Raw genomic sequence first — 22084 nt, forward strand, 5'->3', positions numbered from 1 at the left:
GACTTTGAATCATCTTTGGTTTACACTTCTGTGAATGAGTTAAAGCCTTCATCAGCTAACAAAGCATGACTTTATTCACTTAGAATTTGGATTTATTGCAGGTAAAATCAAAGTAGAAGAAAAAAAAAAAACCTCAACAACAATAAACCATGTACAAGTCCTCCTCTTGGGCTACAACGTTTCTATTTTGACATCCAACTCCTTTTTCTTAGACGAGAAGATGATTCATAGCTGTGGAAGTTTTTATTTCTTCTTCAAGAAATAAACTTTTACTAAAATTATAGTATTTTCCGCCTTTCCTCTCGCATAAAATAGCATTATTTTGCACGCACTATTTATTAATTGCAGTAATCCACACATTATTAGAACATAATTTATTTTAAGTTTAGTATCATGAAATAATTCTGAATGCAGAAGTGTGATAGGCACAACAAGTCATCACGATACATTCTCACTAAATATTTCCAATTCAAATCCTTGCTTTACTGCTTACACTTCCGCTGTTAATAAAATAATATCTCATAATGTGACAAACTTCCAAAAGTCAGAGATTCAACAAATAATAACTACTTGCTGTGTGAAGGAAACTCTTCCTAGAGCATGCGTTGTAATAAATATCTCAGATTTGTGCGATAGATTAAAAGAACTATTAACTTGTGATGAAGTTTAATTCACTCTGACAATAGGGCACTCTGAAAAGGAAGAATTTCAACAATCAACCTACTTTCTTAGGCCCCGTTTACACAACGTTTCCAGTGAAAACACACGTGTACACCACAACATTTCGAAAACGATGTTTACACGGCAACAGCAGAATTCCTGAAAATGGTGTCGTTTTCATGTAGGGCGCTGATGTAATGAAACCACATACATGTGTGCAGGGAACAATACGCTATAAACAGGTACCATTGTGAGTACACAGACATTCGTATGGACAGACTCTCAACTACAAAACTACCAACTCCCAGGAGAATTTGGACTGGAAGTCATGACATTTTGGAGGAAACATTGTTGTTGTTGTCCATCTACTACATGTGCAGAAATAACTATTTACCACAGTCGCTACATTTCAGAAAAGTTGCGTTTTCCCACATTTCCTGAGACAAGAGCGTTTTCAAAAAAGTTGTGTTTTCAAAAAGTTGACTTTTACCCATCTACACAGAGACAAAGTAGGAGTGTTTCTGAAAAGTTGCACTTTGCCATTTGCACAGAGACAGAGAGACCCAGAACGTGACATTTTCACTTGTTTTTTCATTTGAAAAAATTGCTGCGCAAACAGGGCCTTGGTCTTTTCACAATCATTGTTGGTATTTTTATGTAATACCAAATTCATTTTAAAGTGTGAAACTGAACAAAATTTCATAGTTCATAATGTATTGTCTAAAGAAATAGGTTAGGTCTATATAGGTTAAACAGTTCAAAATATGCCTTTAAAAAAAACATTTTTTGTTCCATTCTGATTATTATACGATACTAAGGTTATACAAAAAAGTGTTTGGGATTTGAAAAGTCTGTAGTTTATTTTATTGCCCCATAAAGGGTTAATATAGGTTCACCTGAGATAAATAACATCAGTGATCATCAGCAAATGAAAAACACTTCCTCCATTTATTAGTCTTAAATACCTGTGATTTTTTTTTTATTTTACAAAAGAAAAAAGAAAATAAATAAGTGTTTGAGTGGAGCATTGAAAAAAAAAATAAATAAATAAAGGGAGAGAGGATCCGTCTCCTTTGCACTTGAAGGCACAGAGGTTTTGCCGCCGTCACGTCGGACAGACAGAGGCGGTAAGAAGCGAGCGCAGTCTTTGGTTTATTCGTCTTTGCGGTGCTTCTGGCCGTTGCAGATCGTTTTGTGCGGCCGGATGCAGAACTGACGCGGGTGATCTCTGAAGTTGATCCAGTCCAGTGTGTGTGGATTCTGCTGCACGTGCAGATAAAACTCATCTGGAGGGGGGGGAAAAAAAACAAAAACCAAAACAAGATTAAACATCATTGTCCAATTTTGCTCTGATGAAACGCTTCAGTTTGTTTTGTATGTTCCACATGAGTTTGTGCAGATGGAAAATGTGTTCCATGGAAAGAGGAGGAATGGCTTCAACAGGACAAGACGAGGGTGCACAGAGAAGCTTTTGACAGTTTCTAGGAAAGACAGATGGTGGATGTAAAAATTTCCTCAAACAGATGGTATTTATCTTCTTCGGTGACGCCAAGAAGAAATGGAGTGTGATGGTGACAGCACAGACGAAGTGGGGGGACACATTGACAGATGCTGCCAATCATCTCCAACACAGCTTCATTTGTGTAAAAGTGCTATTAAAAATTGAACAAAAATCTACGGGCATGCTTCAGACCTAAGGAGCCGTGTTTCCTACCGTAGGTGATGCGGCCCGTGTCAGGTTTGTCGAGCGTTAAGAACGACCCTGAGAGGTCCACCTCCTTCACTCCCAGCATTATTTCCAATATGACGGCCAGCTCCTCCTCCAGGATTCCCCCGCTGTCCTCGTTCCCGTACATCTGCACAGCAACGTGTTGCTTCAGCACACAGAACACAGGCTCAGAGGTGACTGAAGAAACACGAGGGCTCACCTTGAAGGCCAGTTTGACCGTCTCCATTGACCTCGAAGGCCGGTGGACGGTAGATAAAGCAGTGACGTAGCGCCTGACATCGATTTGTCCGTCTTCATGCTGCAGAGGGAGCAGAAAATGGACAAACCTGAGACGATACAAACGTTGGACCTGCAGAAAGACTGGCATCGTGTCCAACATTGAAGAAGGATGGAAGGAAGGAAGGATGGAAGGAAGGAAGGAAGGAAGGAAGGAAGGAAGGAAGGAAGGAAGGAAGGAAGGAAGGAAGGAAGGAAGGAAGGAAGGAAGGAAGGAAGGAAGGAAGGAAGGAAGGAAGGAAGGAAGGAAGGAGGGAGGGAAGGAAGGAAGGAAGGAAGCTCATCCCACAAATGCATGGTTCTTACAAAGGTTTTCACAATTTAAAATGGATGTAAACAGGCTTTGAAGCACTGTTTGCAAAAGAAATGAACCAAATATCTGGTGCCTGCACAGGGAGAACGTACAAATTCCACACAGAACCAGAAGCAGGACCCATGCTCGCCGATGAGCTGTTCACCGAGCGTTTCTCACCTGGTCGAAGACGTCGTGGACTTGTCTGAGAGTGTCAGAAACAGGCAGGTTGAGGAAGAGGGCGAAGTCCTCCAGCGTCAGCCTGCCTCCCTGCAGCTTCCTGGCCCTCCTGGCCAGCTCCTCCAGCTCCTCGGCTGTAGTCCCTGCTCTCACCTTGCTATGACAAAGTGAAGCACATTTAGCGCTGGAGACATCCAGTCCAACATGTTGGTACTTTTCTGTATATTTGATTTGTAGCAGCGCATGTAATCTACCTCATGGTGCATCATATATTAAATGCTAATTATCTGATACCACAATAACGTGAAATTCAGTATTCTTACTTTTTATTCATAAAAAGCAGCTGATTAGAACAGTGATGATGTTTGTCCAGTATCAGATTTATGTTCAATATCATATTGTTTCATTCTCTCTCAGCAGATTATTGAGATGAGATCATTTCCTTTTAAACAAGGATGGCCCCTTTTACGACACTATATTGATGATACACACTGGAAAAGTAGATCCAGCATATTGATGTTGTGGTTTTATATAATTAAATGACACAAAAATGAATGAAATTTATGTTTAACATCTGATTTAATCTATTTGTTAGTTTCATTTAGCATGCATTCTAAACTAAATGTCAGATGAGAGTTTAATCTAACAAAAAATTAATCATGAATAGGGGGAAGAAAACATTTTTTCCCATGGCCATACATGCTTTTAGCCAATAATGATCCTTCTTTCTATTTTATCATACATATTTTTTTACAAATCAAAAATAAAGGCGATCTAAAGCAAAGCTACACATTTGAAATTCACAAAAGCTGCAGGGGATTCCCAGTGAGCACGTGTAAAATATACAATCTGCAGTTTTCCCAATGAGTTGGCGTTGAGGCCTGATGCTGTGAGTGTTTTTCTGCCTTTCCGCCAAAAGGTGTCAGCGTTCCTGCACTGTCTCTGCCCCCAGAAGTCTTAAATGTCACCCTCCCACCACCAGCACGACCAGTCCGTCCAGTCTCCCTCCGCTCACCCCAAGCGACACATGAGCTGGTTGAACTCCAGCAGGCCGCTGTGGTCGTACATACGCAGGGGGCCCTGCGACAGGATGATCTCACGGTCATCGAAGGACAGGTCAGTGAGCGGCGCCCCCAACGCCCTGTCCACATCCAGAGACAAGAAAAAAAAAAAAATGTAATAGAAATTCATGCCTGTGAGTTATGGACGTCCAAAGTGAGGGAACGCGTGCTGAAAAGGCACGTGTGCAGACAGCGCCGGCGGTCCTAAACACTTACTCGGCCATGAGCTTCCGGACGTTGTTGGCAAACAGAGAAGGGTTGAGCTTCTCCTCATCCGATGGAGTGTAAATAGGCAAGTACTAAGAGGACAGATAAGTGTCAGCTCATGAAAACTCTTGGGGGGTAAAATAAAAGCAAAAGGTCTGGGCGACAATAAACCTGCTCACCTCGATCTCCATAGGGTTGTGAGGCTGGCACAAAGTCAGCCACAAGATCTTAAACCTGAGAGAAAGAAGAGTTATCTCTGTCTGAGAAAAACGACAGAAAGGATGGATGGTACTTGGGGTAATGGAGGTTCCAGTACAGAGTATCACCGCGTTCCTTTCTAATGGAAAACAGGTCGTATGTGCTTAAACCACATACTTAGCAGTGGGGAGGGAGATGGTGTGTGTTTGTGTGTGTGTGTGTGTGTGTGTGTGTGTGTGTGTGTGTGTGTGTGTGTGTGTGTGTGTGTGTGTGTGTGTGTGTGTGTGTGTGTGTGTGTGTGTGTGTGTGTGTGTGTGAGAGAGAGAAACAGAAACACTCACGCTCCAGGACCTTTCCACGTCCATGTAACCGTATCCTACAGAGAGGAAAGAGGAAATGACTTAGAACGAGCAGAGAAACACCCCACGACACCCATTTCAACTCAGCCATTCAAGTCCGGTTTGCTGCCTTTCTCACACTAGTACAAGGGTGTGTTTATACACACCAGTGTCTGAGATGTTTATTATGTTAACAAGAGTTTTCACTCACTGCTGAAAGGATTCTATAAGATCCCAGCAAATATGAGTAAACGCTAATCTGCAACCAAAGTAGAAACTCATAATCACTGTGGCAAAGGACATAAAAAAACATTAGCTCATTGGAGAGGTGAGGTCTAGTTATATATAACAAATACTAAGAACATGAACTTGGAGATAAAAAGTTAGATGTTGTTGAGATAAAAAAAAAAAAAAGTGCAAACAACAGATCTGTGCGCTTATCTCCTCTCAAAGTGTATCAAACAAAATAGTCAGAATTTGAGTTACACTGAGGATAATAGTTTGTACAGTCAAGACTGCATTGAGAAAATGTTCACGTGTGACCGATACGAGGCTAAAAGAGTTGAATACAGCATTGTAAGATTAAGAAAAATTCAAGTCTATTGTGACTGAACTGTAATGAATTATATGTTTTCTATGCATCAACATATTTGAAGAACAAATTACTAAACGCAGGAAAACTTGACAATTGCTCCCCTTCAAAGCATAAAAGTAGAGATGATCCCAAGAGATAAACAGTCATTGTATCTCAAAAGAGAAGTGTAACTGTAATCTGAGAGTACAAACCCCAAAGCGCAAAGACGTCAACAAAAAAATACTTCAGTGTTTCTTCATCACAATTCTCTACATTATCGCATATCTCAAGCTTGACTGGTATCCAACTTTGGTTTAATTTATATCACCGTATCAATGGCATGAACCTGTATGGTTCATACACATATGAAAGGGTTAAACTAACCAACAGATTAGGATTCTGAGTTTCACAATTTCCTCGAGGTACTTCACAAAGCAACCTTCATTCAGAGGTTTTAAATGAGCAGTTTTTTGCACATAGTGGATATAGATCAGTGTAGTTATAGTGACATACACACACACACAAGACATATCAATCTCCTAAAAACCGTATGCATGGCAAGTGTTTACTTTACCCGACTTGATTCTTCATCAAATGTTACCTCAACTAATTAAAATCTGATGATTTACATCATGAGAAACACATACTGCTAGTGTGTAAACAGATGACGCTCCAAACCAAATTAGGGACATCTTTGATACACACAAACGCGCACACGGTGTTGTTGAGTGAAACAAATCTGCTTTTGAAGTACAAAAAAGTAATCACTGCAGGACACCATCAATAATCTGCCTCGTTTCATTGCCTCGGCGGCGCCACGCCATCACTGAGGTCAGTGCCGAGAAGCCCCCACGTGAAGCGGTGACAAAAGCTTTCTAGGGAAACGGACGAGAAAAAACCCAGTAATGAGAGCTGCGTAATTTATGAGCGAGCTCGGAGAGGTGCCGAGAGAGAGACATGACACCTGTGTGTGTGTGTGTGTGTGTGTGTGTGTGTGTGTGTGTGTGTGTGTGTGTGTGTGTGTGCGTGTGTGTGTGAGGGGTAAAGAAGGAGATGAAATATCATCCCACGAGGACGTGAAGTCATTCAGCACAAGGGGAGCGCACGCTGCCGTGGGGAGAAGAAGCCATTGCATCACTGTGCAGCGCAGCGTCGAGGATCAAAAGTCGCAGGGGACATGGAGACGAGGGAGAGGTCAGGGGGTTTACCAGCTTGTTGGGGTAGCGTAGGACCACGGGCTGCACCGGAAGTCCTGGGATGAATGCACCTTAGAAACATGAAGGAAGAAACACACGAAGCATAAGGAACGGTCAGAGCACACTGGTCCAGATCAATCAGACACCGTTTTGCCTTTACAGATATGAACACGGGACGGAGCTGCACCGGATTGGACTATTGTCAAAACCTCAGGATAACCTCCGGCGCTGGCAGACTGACATTGTGTTATGTCCTGCTGATGACAGGTGAGCTGATAAATGCAATATACACTATTTATCTTGGGACAAAGGCCCATTCAGGCCATTGTGGGGCCTGTGGGCAGATTAGACTGGCCAAAGAACTTTACGCATGAGAAAGAGATTACACCCTCAGGAGTATAACTTACACTTTTGTCTATCATGTTGGAAAACAACAGACAACTGCTTCTGCTGTCGGTTTTCCTCTTCTGACTTCTGATTTGCCACCAATATTACAGTGAAGGTGAATCTTGTGGACACGCCCACTGTACAACAGCAGGACGCTTCAAAAGAAAAAGGCAGTTTCTCAGGTTTCCTCGAGTGTCTTTAGTGTGTTTAGTGTATTTAGTTTTTTCTTCTTTCTTATTTCTTTAACTAAAATGTAATTTTCGTCCATGTTTACATGGCAACATTTTAAGTGAATATACATAAATTTTTCCCCGTTTTCGTTTTCGGAAATGTTTTGCGCTTATACTGCAACGTTTTCAAAACGAACATGGACTGGGAGTCACGACACTCTGGAGGCAAACATCGTTGTTATTGTCCATCTCAAGTTGGGTTTTCAGTAGCTCCAAGCACTGTTCTCGTGTACTTAAAGTGGATACAAGGAATAACCCACAGTCCTCGGGATCCCAGGAGTCAGTGGTATAAAATATATATCTCAAGCATCTCAACACATATCTCAACACAACACACACAATCTGAAATCTGTTTCAGAATTCACCAAGATGAATAAAATAGAACTGGAGCTTTAAGCTTAAATAGACCCGGAGGCAACTAACATAAGAATATATGCTTAGTTGTAGCTTCAAGTGGGACCGATGAGGCGGTGAAAGAACATAAAGATGATAAAGATGAATACTAAACCGACGACGGTGAGAGAGACGGACAGGTGGGAAAGGGGTGAGGATGAACGCGACGGCTCTCGACAAGCGTGTTTGAAATGAGAAAAAGACTGGAGGTATCTGTGGAGGAAGTTCATGCACAGGTGGTCAACGCACATCAACACACACACACACACACACACACACACACACACACACACACACACACACACACACACACACACACACACACACACACACACACACACACACACACACACACACACACACACACGGAGTTGTGCTGGGAGCCAGCGATGAGCTGTAACTGAAAGAGACACATCCAGAGAAGACTGGCAACACACAGCCGACAGACGAGGCGAGAAACACACACACACACGCACGCATGCACACACACGCACACACACACATACAGAAAAGTGTGACCCGACAGGGCTTACTGGAAATGACAGAATTACAGACTGGAAGAAATGGGATTACACAGGGCTGGCTGTGAACAATGCCACACACATGGACACACACACACACACACACACACACACACACACACACACACACACACACACACACACACACACACACACACACACACACACACACACACACACACACACACACACACATACACACACACACACACACACAGAAAAACAAGCCCCTAAAGAGTCGGGGACAACAGTTGCGAGCCCGTCCTGCTGTAGTGCCCCAAAGCAAAACACTGAGCAGAACATTCATTTGTCCAGACATCTGCACCTGCAGTTGGCAGACAGACACACACACACACACACACACACACACACACACACACACACACACACACACACAACACTACCACCATGAATAAATGATCACGTACAGGTCCAAGCATACAAAATGAAATGCATTCTGAACAAAGTGATCACACAAACTTGTTCTTTAGACAAACTGACACACCCATCGGTGCGAAACACTGCTCGGAGCTAGGAGAAGTACTGTATTTACATTGGGTGCAGTACGGAACAACCATCATTTAAATCATCTAGTAACAACTGCAAAATTAAGAAGTTGTATTTCCTCAAATGTGCTGCTATATTCAGAAACAACATCTAAGCATTGCATTGTTCATCTACAAATTTTAACCATTAAAACTGTAAGTAACTTTCACCGTGACTATCATATACAGGTGTGCTGGAGCCTGAATTTCAAAATGGTAATAACAGCTGGAGGACACTGACATGCTGGCTCCTGAGATTTTCCATTCAGATCATTCTAACGTTCATCATCCATCTCTGTTTGTAATTTGACCCCAGCCTCGGCCCCTTGCTTGGATGCAGGGAAGTCTGGATTAGATAACTAGGCACTAACACATGCGATGTATTTTTGTTGATATCATCAGTATTTTATTGACATGCAACTGCTCCCAATACATATTGAAATGAAAATTACAAAATACTAAAAGACTATAGAAAGTTCCAGATGAAAATAAATATTTTTTTCCCTGCACTAAGGACAGTCAGGAACAACACATGGCTGACCTCCTGTCTCGTTTCATAATGAAGCGGAAGCACGAAGGCGAACAAACACATACCAGCCTTGAATAAGATGAGACCGGACCTGTTGGTGCACGTTCCTTCTGGAAATATCATGATCTGAAACACACAAAAACAAATAAAGGCACATGCACACAAAAAAAAACAACAAAAAAAACATTTAACGTTTTGCTCTTTGATCTAGTTTGGATCTAACCGGGTCATTTACTGCGCATGTTATTTGTTTATTTCCCATGTGGCTGGAGCTAAGGTTAGATGTGTGTGCTTGCGGATTTATGTGCATTATTCACATATTTCACCTGAGGCCACTTCCCTCCAGACTGGGCTCTCCGCTTGATCTCTTCTACAGTTTTCTTCCTCGAGTTCTGGTCCGACCGAAACACAAACACTGGCCTGATGTAGCTGATCAAAGCTGGGAGGCCGATTATGGATGAGCAGCAAAACGAGAGAGAAGAACATTGAGTTACTGTCTCCAGCTTTTACACGCAACCGTGGATTGTGGGTAAATGCGTTCCACTTACTGCCCCAGACTGGGATGCTCCTGCTCTCCAGTTTCGCGACGATGGAGCACATGATGTTGGTGACTGGGATGGCATCGAAGTACGAGGAATGCGGCGCCACGGTGAGGATGGGAACTTGGGATGGCGGCGCCCGCTCCCCTTTCACCTTGAGCCAGTGGAAACCTCCGCAGAACCACATGGCGCGCATGATCACTCGTAGACACAAGTCTATGAACCTGGTGAAGGTAGATAGAGACTTCATAGCTCAACTTTCATGCATTTCGGGCGCCTGTTCACACGACAATGGTGGTCGGAGCCACTGAAAGCACAACTTTTTGGAAAACAGCTCCCGAGGTAGAACTTTTTGAAAACATTCTGACTATGGAAAGGAGGGATAATGCAACTTTTTTTTCAAACGCTGGTACTGCGCGCGCGCACCGCGGTCATAATACATATTGTTCTGCGCATGTGCGAGTAGATTGACAACAACAACGATTTTTACGTATGTCATTCGTATGAAGAGACGTTGTTATTATTTATAGTGTATTGTTCTCTGCGAGAAATGTGTGTGTGGTTTCATTACAAAAAACCCCCCCAAAAAAACAGCACCCACTAGTGGTCCAAAATGCTAACTACATTGTTTTCTGTGGGTTCCGTTTGAAACTTTGCCATGTAAACAAAAACGCAAAAAGGGATGCACTTTAAACGCTGACGTGTAAACAGGGCCTATATTGCAAACTCACCTCCTCCACCATGACTGCGGCTCGATGACGAACTCGGAGCGGCCGAGGGAAGCGGTGAAGGCGAAGGGCCAGGCCAGCAGCATGAGGAAAGACACCAGCAGCAGGCGCACTGGGAAAACTGTGACCGACATCAGTCCAATCTGCCCAGAGAGAGAGAGAGAGAGAGAGAGGGAGAGAATAAAGAGAGCAGGACATGAACTGTCGTCCCCTTTTTCCGTCCTGCTGCATTTCAGCGACCCGCGAGCTACTGTAACATTCCTGAGGCTTTGTCAGTCGCCTGTCAAACACTTATCACCGTGCGTCTTTATCACGCCGTGCATTCCTGAGCCGGAGGAGAAAAATGCGGCTGCGAGTTCTGCGAGGTCAGGAGGAGGAGAACCACATACCGGCTGTGCCGTCAGGAAGGAACCGGCAGCCATCCGTCATCGAGCCTTAACAATCACGCTTTCATGTCCAACGCCAATGTATGTTTACGCCGGCAATAACGAGAGAGGAAGCCGAGGAAATGTAAACAATGCTTGGGGTCGTTACATTTAATTATTTGGATTCCATGTGTCCAAGCTTTTTCATTTGTGTGTCTGTTTCTTTCAAGCAACCAAGTGTTTCTGTATTGTTTTGGACAGGTGTAACGTTTTCTGGCTTTTTCATGGCCCACTTCATTAGCATTTCTTTTTAATCTTAATATTTGTGGGATATGCCACAAGCTCTTCCTACCTGTTTTTTCTTCAAATAAACACCAATTATTGTATTTAACTGAAGCAACTGGCTTTCAGTGTACGTAGTAGGTTTTAAAAGGAACGCTGAAGAGATTATTATCAGATTTTATCTCATAACCTCCCCTATCTTAACAACTTATAAGAGATAAACCACTATCTCTCCTCCTTCACACTAAGCCTTTAAGGCACTCACTAAAGATATTAACCCTGAGCGCCTGCCGGAGGAGGTATTTATCATCAGTCATTATACAATCAAATCTCTTGCAAATTGGCAGAAAAACTGAAAAATACAAGCACACGCATTTCACAATTGTTAGATATAAATCTCGATGAATGATCCTTAGTACCGCTTACTTATACCATCATATACTTGAAAGTCACTCGCAGTAGTTTTCTGTGTACATTGCACATGTGTATGAACATTTCTTTAATATATACTTTTAAGACGAACGCATCAATCAGATGCATAAGTTGTCAAATTCACTCAAATCCAATGTGACGAATGGAGTTTCCTTACTGTGGAAAATACACAACAAATACAAAATCATAAGTCACAGTAGTTTGTGCTCGCCCAAAAAGCACAGAAAACTATTTACAAAGTGAATTTGCTTGACTGCACAGGAAAACGAGGCAATACTCTGTCCTGCAGTGACGAGTACACACTTAAAGAGTATTTTTTGCTTCCTCTTCCAACTCGACAATCCCTGCATGCGATTGACCTCTTGCCATGTTGTTTTCACTGAAGCGAAGCTTACTCGAGCCCAAAGTAGAGATGAGAAGTCATCTGACTGACCTGTCATGCTTTTTCTCTTGACTGTGTAATGAGAGAGATGTGGTCCGTATGTACTGGGGGGGGGGGGGGGGGGGGGGGGGGGGGGGGGGTCACCGAGTCAAGGCCGCCGCTGTAAATTCAGATTGTGTGACATGTTAAGCTGCTGTCCGACCCCCTATTCGATCTCTCGTTGCGATCTCTTCATTCCAGTCTCATCAGACTCCCGGTCTGCACTACAGTGATCTCCAATCCCAGAGCGTCTCCTCTCCCCTGCAGTCCATCCATCAGTCTCTCGCTCTCTGTGCCTATTTGCTCAGCCGCGACTCCATTCATCACGCCGCCGTCCCTTCAACTGTTTTTCCTCCTGCTTTGCATTGATGAGCGTCTCGTCACCACTCTGGGGAGTCATATCTAACCTCCTCTCCCCTCCCGTCCCCCTCTTTTCGGGCGCCCCTGTGCAATTCTCTGTATGGCGGAGCACAGGTGCACACTTCAGGGCCGTATTAATAAATAAACAGCAATAAGGTTGATTTACGACGCTCTAACGCCTCTCCGAGACGCCACAGCCTATCACCGTCAGAGCCTAACAAATCCATCTGGGAGGATCCGCTGACATTTTCTCAGGAGGTGGCACGAGAATGAGCTGCAGCACGGCGCAATGAGGGGAGCAATTTCCAGTGTTTTATGGAGGCGGCCACCGATCCCTGCCTGATGATTTGAAAATTTGCTGTAAAAATGCTCTTCAGCAGTGCGTCAGCAGAGCTTACCTGTCCCACGCGTCTGCACTGTGGCATAATAATGACTTCCAAGTTCGTTTTTCTTCTGTTTTCTTTGCTACCGCTTCTTAATTGTCAGTTCCAAATATAGCAGAAAGTACTTTTTCACACATTTCAGCCCGAGTGAGGATTGCATTGCTTTCTTTCCTTTCTTGAGGAAGCAAGAGGAAGCACGCAACCTCTCAAAAAACGTGTTTTTTGTTGTTCTTATTCTATTTCCTGTGGCCTCAGAATCTCTAATCAGGGTTCTATTGTAATTGAAGCGTTGGAATTTGTTTATGTTAGAAATAAGATTCACGGAGTTTGAGAGATTTGTCCATTTACATGGGAGGAAAGTCGTAGAGAGTTGCCATTGAGTTGTGTTGTGGAAACTGTTTTTACAGGCTGACTCACATCTAATAGCACTTCTGCCTTTGAGGTGTCTTTCTGTCTTTCCTGTGAACACATGGTGCTTGTTAACTATAATGGCCTGAGATCCAGGTGTGGTTTGAGCCGCGAGCACACAGGATCACTTTTGTCTAATTTCTCTTGTTTTTGACTTAAATATATTTAGTTAAAAGTTGTTTAAAAAATGTTCTTATTGAAAATGGCATTAAAAATGACCACTTTTCTCCAGATTCTCCACATTAACTAATTTTATTAGTTTTCCCAGTGGATGTATTATACCAACAACATCAAGATCCTATTCCACTGACAGAAAGGATCATTCACAACATGATACAAATACAAACCCCTTATTGCACTTTGTTCTTTTAATAATGTTATAAAATTCACATCAGCCGTGATTAAACCATGTTGTTTTGTTTTTGTTTTTTTCTTTTACATGTACATTTGCAGTTCCAACATTTCAATAGCAAAGCAGTTTCTTGATGTTGTTTATGGTCATTTTAACTTTTTCCATTTTTGTGCTTCGGGCCTTTTTCCCCCTGCGCCTACCAAATAGGAGATAATTAGAACTTTAAATCCATGATTTTGTGACTGGGTCAATCTCAATTTCACTTTTTCTTGTGATTAAAAGTGTTTAATGTTGAATTTGTAGAGCACGGAAGCACGCAGCATACACACACTATTTAATCACAGTTTAGTCAGTCTTTGTACATTTCACATGTAGATATCACAATAAGGAACAATGTTAGATATGCTGTGCAAAAATGGTTAATGTTTATGTTAGGTTCTCACGAAACCATTGAAAATACTGTCAATCAATAACTAAATAATGGTGTAACTGTGATCGCGCCTATTCAATACAAATATGGTGAAGTGGAGGAAAGGGGTCAAGAGTCAATCAACTGCAATCTGTTAAACCAAAAGTAAGTATTAGTAAGCTATTGATGGATCAAGGAGCAGCTCAAATTGTGTAATTCAAGTCAAACCTTTTAACTCTGAGCTCCCTGTGAGAAAGTTTAAACATCTCTCATGGCAATAACTATAATAGATAGAAGTGATAGGCAGTTTGTCAGTTTGAAATTCTAGACAGAGTTTTGTTCAGATTTTCTTTGACATGTGTATATCTGCGGCCCCATATACACTCAGATCACCTGCGCACCACTAAATAGATCTTCTGCACATGAGAGACTAGACGATCAAAAACAACCATCCAGACCGTCATGACTCCAAGTTCATATTCTGCTGGGACTCGGTAGTTTCATAGTTGAGAATCCTCTGGAATAGCAATCCAACTTCATCGTCTGTCCATACGAATCTCCGCGTACTCGCCATGGTTAACGTTTATAGGGCATTGTTCTCTGCATGCATGTGTTTGCTTTTACTATAAAAACAAAGAGCAGAGGCCCAACAGGAAAACGACATTGTTTTAAGTGTTTCTGCCATTTCCGAAATGAAAACGATAAAATCATGCGTTGTCGCTTGAAACGGTCAAAGTTAATAATCTGACATTAAACCCTTTGGGCCTCCACAGAATCAAACCACCTCAGAAAAAAAAAGTTACAAATTTCTAGCAAAAGCCTCACGTTTGTGTAATAAACATTGCGTCATTATTCCACCAACTGCCAGCAGTTACCCAATGTACATACGCAAAGACAACAACTGTCTTCTGACCCGAGGCAAAACTGTTGCAAATATTCAGACGCCCCCTTTGGAAGCCATGAAACAGACACACACACACACACACACACGCACACAGAAATGTTTGTAAGGAAGCAGTAAAGCTGCCAGCAGGCATTAAGTCACAGAGCCACTCAACATGCAGCACTGAGCGCTTCTGCTTTACGCACGTACGCTGCCGGCTGACCTCCAACTGAAACACACACACACACACACACAACGCGAAGGGTCGCACCACCTGACACATCGCCGTCACCGGTGCTCGTACACAACCAGACAGCAGGAGACGTGACACACCTAAAGGAAGTTTAATACAGACTGAATACAGCCCATTGTTTAAATCAAAAATTTGCACTTTTTCCAAGCCTCCACTGATAATCCATATTCCACTGCCATCCCCTGCAACGCCAAACTCCTCAGGGTATCGTGGCTCGGTACAGCTTGAACTGCTCTGTACCCTGCAGTGAGATTTTAATTGCTCCCGGCTAATTGTTTCGAACGAGCCAAGGGAGGCGCGCCCTGATTTCCACCCGAGGGCCCAGGAAGCTCCCAACGAGCGAGTCGGGGGACTGGATCGCACCGGTTCAGAGCACCTGTCAGTCACACACGTACTGAGAATATATGCCCGGGGATTTACTGTCCGCTGTAGTTAAGCAGCTCTCCGGTCCAGCCCCAGAACGCCACGGCTCTCACCCGGGTTTTGTCCACCCGTCTGTGTGATTGTTCACTGTTCAACCAAAGTGTGACTCAGCTGGAATGAGCGCTGCCGTCAGTCTGTTTCGCACGCTGACCTGGTTTTTCTTCATCACGCCGGCTGGAAAGTAGGAAAAAGAAGAAGGAAAAAAAAAAAAAAAAAAGATTCCAGGAAGTACCGTGATGCGAGGAGGGAGAAATGTGTTCATTTATAAAAAAAAATTTAAAAAAAGCACAGCAGTTGAAGAGCAGAAAATATGCGTGAAACATAAGGTTGTCAAAAGATGTGGCTCTTAAACAAACCCGAAAGAGGTTTCAGGCTGATCAGTGATTCTGACAAGTGTAAAAAAACAATATATTAGAAAACACTCCCTCCCATTGTTTTCCAACAAAAGAAACCGCTGTTCTGGATTTGTCACCGGAGGACACTATTTCAGTGAGAGTACAGGACACGACACTGAGACCCAGAACTCAAGACAAACACACTGTGAGAACTGGCTCCCTTAATGATAGTCGAGTAGAATTACCGTCTTTGTTTTAGATTAAAAAGAACAATTTTAGAGTGTAAAACAAGTAAAAGCTCAAACAAGAGTGAAAACATAAAACAAAGAGACACGAAAAACAATAAACACAGCAGTAAAAGTACAATAAAGTGCACTGAACATGATTTTTAAAAACCGAAAGAGTTGAAGCGTTTTTTTGAGACGGGTTAAAAAGCTAAAAAAAATCTGGACTGACACTACAAAATAAAGCGGAAAACCGACATGACCAAAGTTGATCTGCTTATCCATTTTTAGTTTGGAGTCACTGTTCAACCCCAGGTACTGTATGTAACTACAGGTCTGACAAAGGTCAAACCAAGGTACTACGGGAGCAACTCCAAACCAAAATGACCTGCTTCACTGGAATAAATCTTTTAAGAAACTGACAACGTTATCGTTGATGTCATCCACGTACACCAACAACGCCTTCAGGGAAATAATAGAAAGGTATGCAAGCGTCAAGCTTTTGTTGGAGCAGCATTTACATATAGGGACGTGGTGGAGAGAACGTGGTGGTGCCCCGACACTTAAATCCTGCAGCATTTCTAATGGTTGTTAGTGGCCGTAGCTCGTAACAGCGGCCGTGGCATCAGAGGGGAAGGTGACGCCAGAACAATGTCTTCACTCATTTCTGTCGGAACTATCAAGCCAGACACTTTGTGATGACCAAAAATCAAGCTGTTCCTCTTTTGTGTGTACGATCATACTTCTTGTGTCTGTATGTAAAGGTTGTCATGCTGCATTAGCACCGGTCCGAATCGATCATCATCGCCAACCTGGGATGTTTGTACAGTTTTGAAATGAGCTTGACTGAAGTCATTAAGTTATTATTTGAGTTGGTGGAGAGTTCTCTGGAGGTTGTTTTTGTTCAGACGGAGCTACGGTTTGTTTACCAATTGCGGGGGGACTGAGTCCAGAGGTGAGACGAGTGGAAAGAAAAATGAAAAACAAAAAACAAAAACAAAAAACATACCTTAGTGCCACATGAGGAGGCAACATGAGGCGTGAACCACACACACACACACACACACACACACACACACACACACACACACACACACACACACACACACACACACACACACACACACACACACACACACACACACACTCACACATGGTTCGAACTACAGTGTGCGACCTGCTACTGTCATCTGGCACAGACACACAACTGTTTACAGAGTTCGGCACACTCCAGTGGAAAAACCGACGGAGACACAGTGCTGGAGACGTTCTTAAAGTCGGAGCGACGCGTCGGGGGAAAACAGTGACGCGAGACCAACGTTCAAGTTCCTCGGGCCTGATCCGTACGCGCTTTACTCCGAACGCAGGAAACCTTTGAGGGAAAAAAACAGGTGATTGTTTGTGAAGAACACAGACAAACGTTTGTGTTTTGGCGCACTGTATCTTAAACGTCTCCGCTGATCAGTCGGGCTGCAGCAGCAGCGATCCACATCTCTAAGAGGTCATTTCTATTCCTCCACAAGACGTCTTTCCTGGACATTGCATGGAGGTCCTGTCTGGACGTCATATGAACGTCCAAACAAGACGTCTGGATTTTTTTAATTGTGACCCTACCTGGAATCGAACCCAAACCTCTTAAGACTCTTATCCACTGGACCAACGTCACACTCCTGACGATTCTGACAATAATGTTGTAAGCATGTCACTTATAATACGTGACAAGCTTAAAAAAGTATTGTGAGTAAACGAAGCGTGTGCCCTAGATAACATTGATTCATATAATACTTTTTTAAGCTTGACATGCTTACAAAATTATTGTCAGAATCAATGTAATCCAGAGTGTGATGTTGGTCCAGTGGGGGGGAGTCTTGCCTGTCATGATAAAGGTTGGAGTTTGATTTTTCTTTTCCCATTGCGTCACGTCATCCAGAGGTCTTATGTGGACGTTCATATGACGCCTTCGTGCAATGTCCAGGAAAGACGTCTTGTGGAGGAATAGAAATGACGTCTTAGAGACGACTCAGTGGGTCCAAGATGCTAGCATGCTGCCAACAGGGCCAATCAATCACCGACCATGGGAATCTATAGATCCATCACGTGATTTACGAGGAGATATTTCAGTCGTTGCTGATCTTCCTCTAACAGGGAGCGCACTGATTCCATGGTTGATTCAGGACAGCAGAAGCCACAGCAGAGTATCTCACACACAGGTCGTGCTCGGATGCGCGGGCCTGATTCTGTTCTCACCTGGACCACCTGCTGTACACTTCGCACTCGTTTAGCCATCGGCATCTCCGTGAATAACACACACACCTATTGAAAGGGACAGCGAGGAAATGAGGAGCGCGGAGGAAGTCGGGATCCACCCGAGGTCGAGCCTCATCTGTCGGCATGCCGGTTCATGAGGTCATAAAGGCAACATATGGGTTTGAGGTGCTTGAGGCGTATACTTTGGATCCTTCTGGGAGCAGGTGTGTCTTTTTAAAAAGAAAAAAAGGACAGATGCAAATGTATGATATATGCAAACGTATTCAAGTCGGATTCTACTGCAAGGCAAAAGTACTTAGTGACACTTCAGATAAGACAAGAAGGCACAAGTGGCAGTTTCATGTTGGGTGAGGATTAAAAAACCTGCTGAAGCCTTGGATTAGAGTTATGATGTAAAACATGCGGAGGGGAGAGGAGAGTCACGGCCTTTAACCAAACGGTTAGAAAGACAAGTTTCACCTCCAATAATCAATGTGAGGAAGCTGGTTTGTTTTATATTAGAGAATAATAAAAATAACTGATCCTTTGTTGTAATGACAGTAGAAAGTAAAAGCTATAAAACGATCACTTTTGTTCATTTTTGTCTTCCCGATTGATGGCATGGCAGTTCCACTCTCGATTACACATGAGTTCTTACTCTCTTTGATATTACAGGGTCATTTCTTTGAAATAGTTTTTAATACGCGCGAGTAAATGGACGGTAACAACACTGGTGGCCTCCGGAGTGTCATGACCCCCCAGTCCATATTCTCCTGGGACTTGGTAGTTTTATACTTGAGAGTCCCTTTAAAAGCAATCCAACTTTGTCGTCTGTCCGTACAAATGCCCGTGTACTCGCCATGGCAGAGGTTAATCCCGTATTGTTCTCATGCGCGCATCTGTGTGTGGTTTCATTGCAAAAAGATAAATAAATAAATAACAGTGCCAACTTGTGGCCTGGGACACTAATTACATTGTTTTCAGCATTTCAGCCATTCCCATGTAAATTATAATTCAGGCATTTACAGCAGTTGCAGAATATATATAAAGACTTGCCAGGTATCTCAATTAAAAACAAACCAAAAAACATGTAACTGGAAGGATGGAAGTTGGAATTTTTGTTTTCAGTGGAACCAAAAAGTCCTGCAATTTAAATTAACGTTACAACTGGGAGTGGGATTAGGCAGGGGAATTACTAGATTGTTACTGCGTCTTGAAAGCTGCAGGACTATAATATAGAAACAAGAACAAAAAGTGTTTTCTGCATATAACTTGATTATCTTGTCTCACTGTTTTTTTTTGTTTTGTTTTTTGTTTGTTTGTTTCTGACAACATCAACAACCAGGGAAACGCTGAGAAACAACTGTCACAGCATCTCCACGCTCAACGTGAAGCACGCATTGTTGTTTACAGCTTTATTGTTTACACACGCACCGGGGTGACGTCAAAAGGTGTGTGTGTGTCTGTGTGTGAGTGTGTGCGTGTCAGCGCGAGCGGCTGCGCGTAAAGTTTGGACGCTTTTTTTGCGCAAAGCTTTCAGACGATTCGGTAATGTCGAACATAGCGTCCCTTCACATGAGTTATATTACCTGTAGCTTCTCTGTCAGGGTGAATTTCAGCTGGTGCACGAAGGGGTTTCTGCCCACTCGTGAAGGTCGACTGTTTGACGTCTTCATCTCTCAGGGCTCCGCACGCGCACGCACGCGCGAATAGCTAAAAGAAAGAAAAAGATAAAAGAAAAAGAAAAAAATCCCAAAGTGTCCCGAAATGTTGAGTAAAGTGACTTTGTTGTTCCCCCACATGAGCGGAGCGCCACTCCTGCAGCTCCACACACAGAGACTGATGGTGGAGGAGGAGGAGGAGGAGGAGGAGGAAGGGGAGGAGGGGGGGGGGGGGGGGGGGAGGCGGAGTCAACTCCAAAACTTCAGAAGGTTTAGTAATATAAATAGCGTAACATGACTTCCTTAACCCTTGGATGCGTGACCTGCCAATACCGACACTCTTCCGTGAGTGGGGTTGAAAATGACACCAATTAGAATCAATGCGTTTAAAGCAATAAACTTAAGAATTATTATTTATTTTTTTTTGTTTAGAGATCATGGTTTTAATTATATGTTGTCAGCAAAAAAATAAATAAAAAAATTCAATATGCTCATTTATTACCTTTTCTAACATGTCATATGCTGTAATTGGTGGCCTTGCTGCAGGAACGTGGTGCTCCCTCTGAATGGCACAAGTTGTTCCTCCACTGTGAAGGAAGTCTTTATGGAAAAGTAGGGCAGTGATACAAAAGCTGTAATTTCTTAAAATGTATAAAGGAATTCTTTTATTTTTTTATTTTTCATAATGGCTTCATGTCACGAACATGTTTCACGAGGAATACCTGAAATATGAAAAAAAAAAAAAAAATGTATTTCAAATATTTTGAAGAAGAACAACCCTTGGGGTCTTTTCTCAGGGTTAAAAATCATTGATGAGCTACTTTGTGCAATTTACACTGAACATCGTGTTGTTGATCCCGGTTGGCACGCTTACTTTGCCTAATGCCAATTTAAAGTATCAAGTAACAATTACAAAATCTCACTTTACTGTAATCGAGTTGTATTCCGCATATTTTAATTAGTATCTGCTTCCGAGTACTCATACTTAAGTACTGATCTACTACATTTGAAACCAACCTGAATGAATTTAAATTTCTAACCTTTTGATCTGTTTTTATGGAGCTAAGAGGTTTGTTATTTCAACCATGAGAAAATGCTGCTCAGGAGCGATGTTCATTTACCACAAAGCTTGTTTGTCTGACATTTGCTTTAACGCAGTAAATACATTCCGATAGATCACACCAACTATCTGCTACTGAAAATGCAGCTTAAAGATAACTGATACTTTAAGTAGTTTTAGTTGAGTACCTCACAATAGCAGTACCTTTTAGAAACGAAGCCGCGTAAAAGTGGTTGTACTTGAGTACAAATCCACTCGCCAGCTCAACCGGTCAGGCGATCACCAAGGTCAGCACAGTGCAGCAATGCGGTCACTGAGGACAGACTGGCAGACTTTGTAAAAGACCTGGAACCTCTGGAAAAGCCACACAGGAAACACCGAGCGCAACCACCTGAGTGGACGAACTCGACGCTCGGGCATTGGACACAAAACTGAGGACTGTGCGTTTGGAGATGTCGGGAGTGATGTGGCCTTCACTGAAGCCATTAGAAGTCCGGGTTTCCTCCCCGTTTGATCCTCCCATCAATTTTCTGCTGACGATCTGTTCTACTCCAGATGACGGCCACTGCCTGTGTAAACAGACTTTGTTGAGCCTCAAAGCCACAGATGGCTGATTCACATTGTGTCCCGCGGCTGACTGCTTTATCGAGCGCCACATCAGAACCTGCTCACTGACCCACAGTTATGATCAGCCTGAGTGAACTCCCCCGGTCCCGCTTATCTGACAATATTTCACACTCAAAAGAAGCCACGCTGGAAACTTCTAACATGTTTGTTTCAGTTGAAATGCCATGAAACTGTGCCAAATCCGGTAAATACAGATATTCATGACACCATGCTGTACACACACACACACACACAGACACACACACACACACAGGGTGCTCCTCCATCGGTACACTTAACCTTTAAGAAAACTTTGCTTGCAGAGTTGTTGGCTCGGTGTTTGTTGCCAAACATCTTTCAGCTGGTCTCCTTGGACTTCTCGGTGTGCAGGTGGACG

At 43.0% G+C, this 22084-nt stretch overlaps 1 protein-coding gene across 1 annotated transcript; it reads right to left on the reverse strand.

The window, feature by feature from the left end:
- Positions 1-361: 361 nt before the first annotated feature.
- Positions 362-20201, reverse strand: lpcat1 (lysophosphatidylcholine acyltransferase 1). Its single transcript, XM_080484319.1, has 14 exons — positions 19950-20201; positions 10587-10726; positions 9865-10079; positions 9643-9755; positions 9382-9442; positions 6724-6782; positions 4945-4979; positions 4585-4639; positions 4415-4497; positions 4153-4278; positions 3138-3294; positions 2589-2687; positions 2375-2516; positions 362-1946 (listed from the first exon to the last, which is right to left on the reverse strand). Exons 1-14 carry the CDS (start codon positions 20034-20036, stop codon positions 1813-1815), a joined length of 1506 nt encoding a protein of 501 aa, XP_080340445.1. The 5' UTR covers positions 20037-20201; the 3' UTR covers positions 362-1812.
- Between the last annotated feature and the right edge of the window lie 1883 nt (positions 20202-22084).

The sequence above is a fragment of the Lipophrys pholis genome, assembly GCF_963383615.2.
Source record: "Lipophrys pholis genome assembly, chromosome: 17".
Taxonomy (NCBI): Eukaryota; Metazoa; Chordata; class Actinopteri; order Blenniiformes; family Blenniidae; genus Lipophrys; species Lipophrys pholis.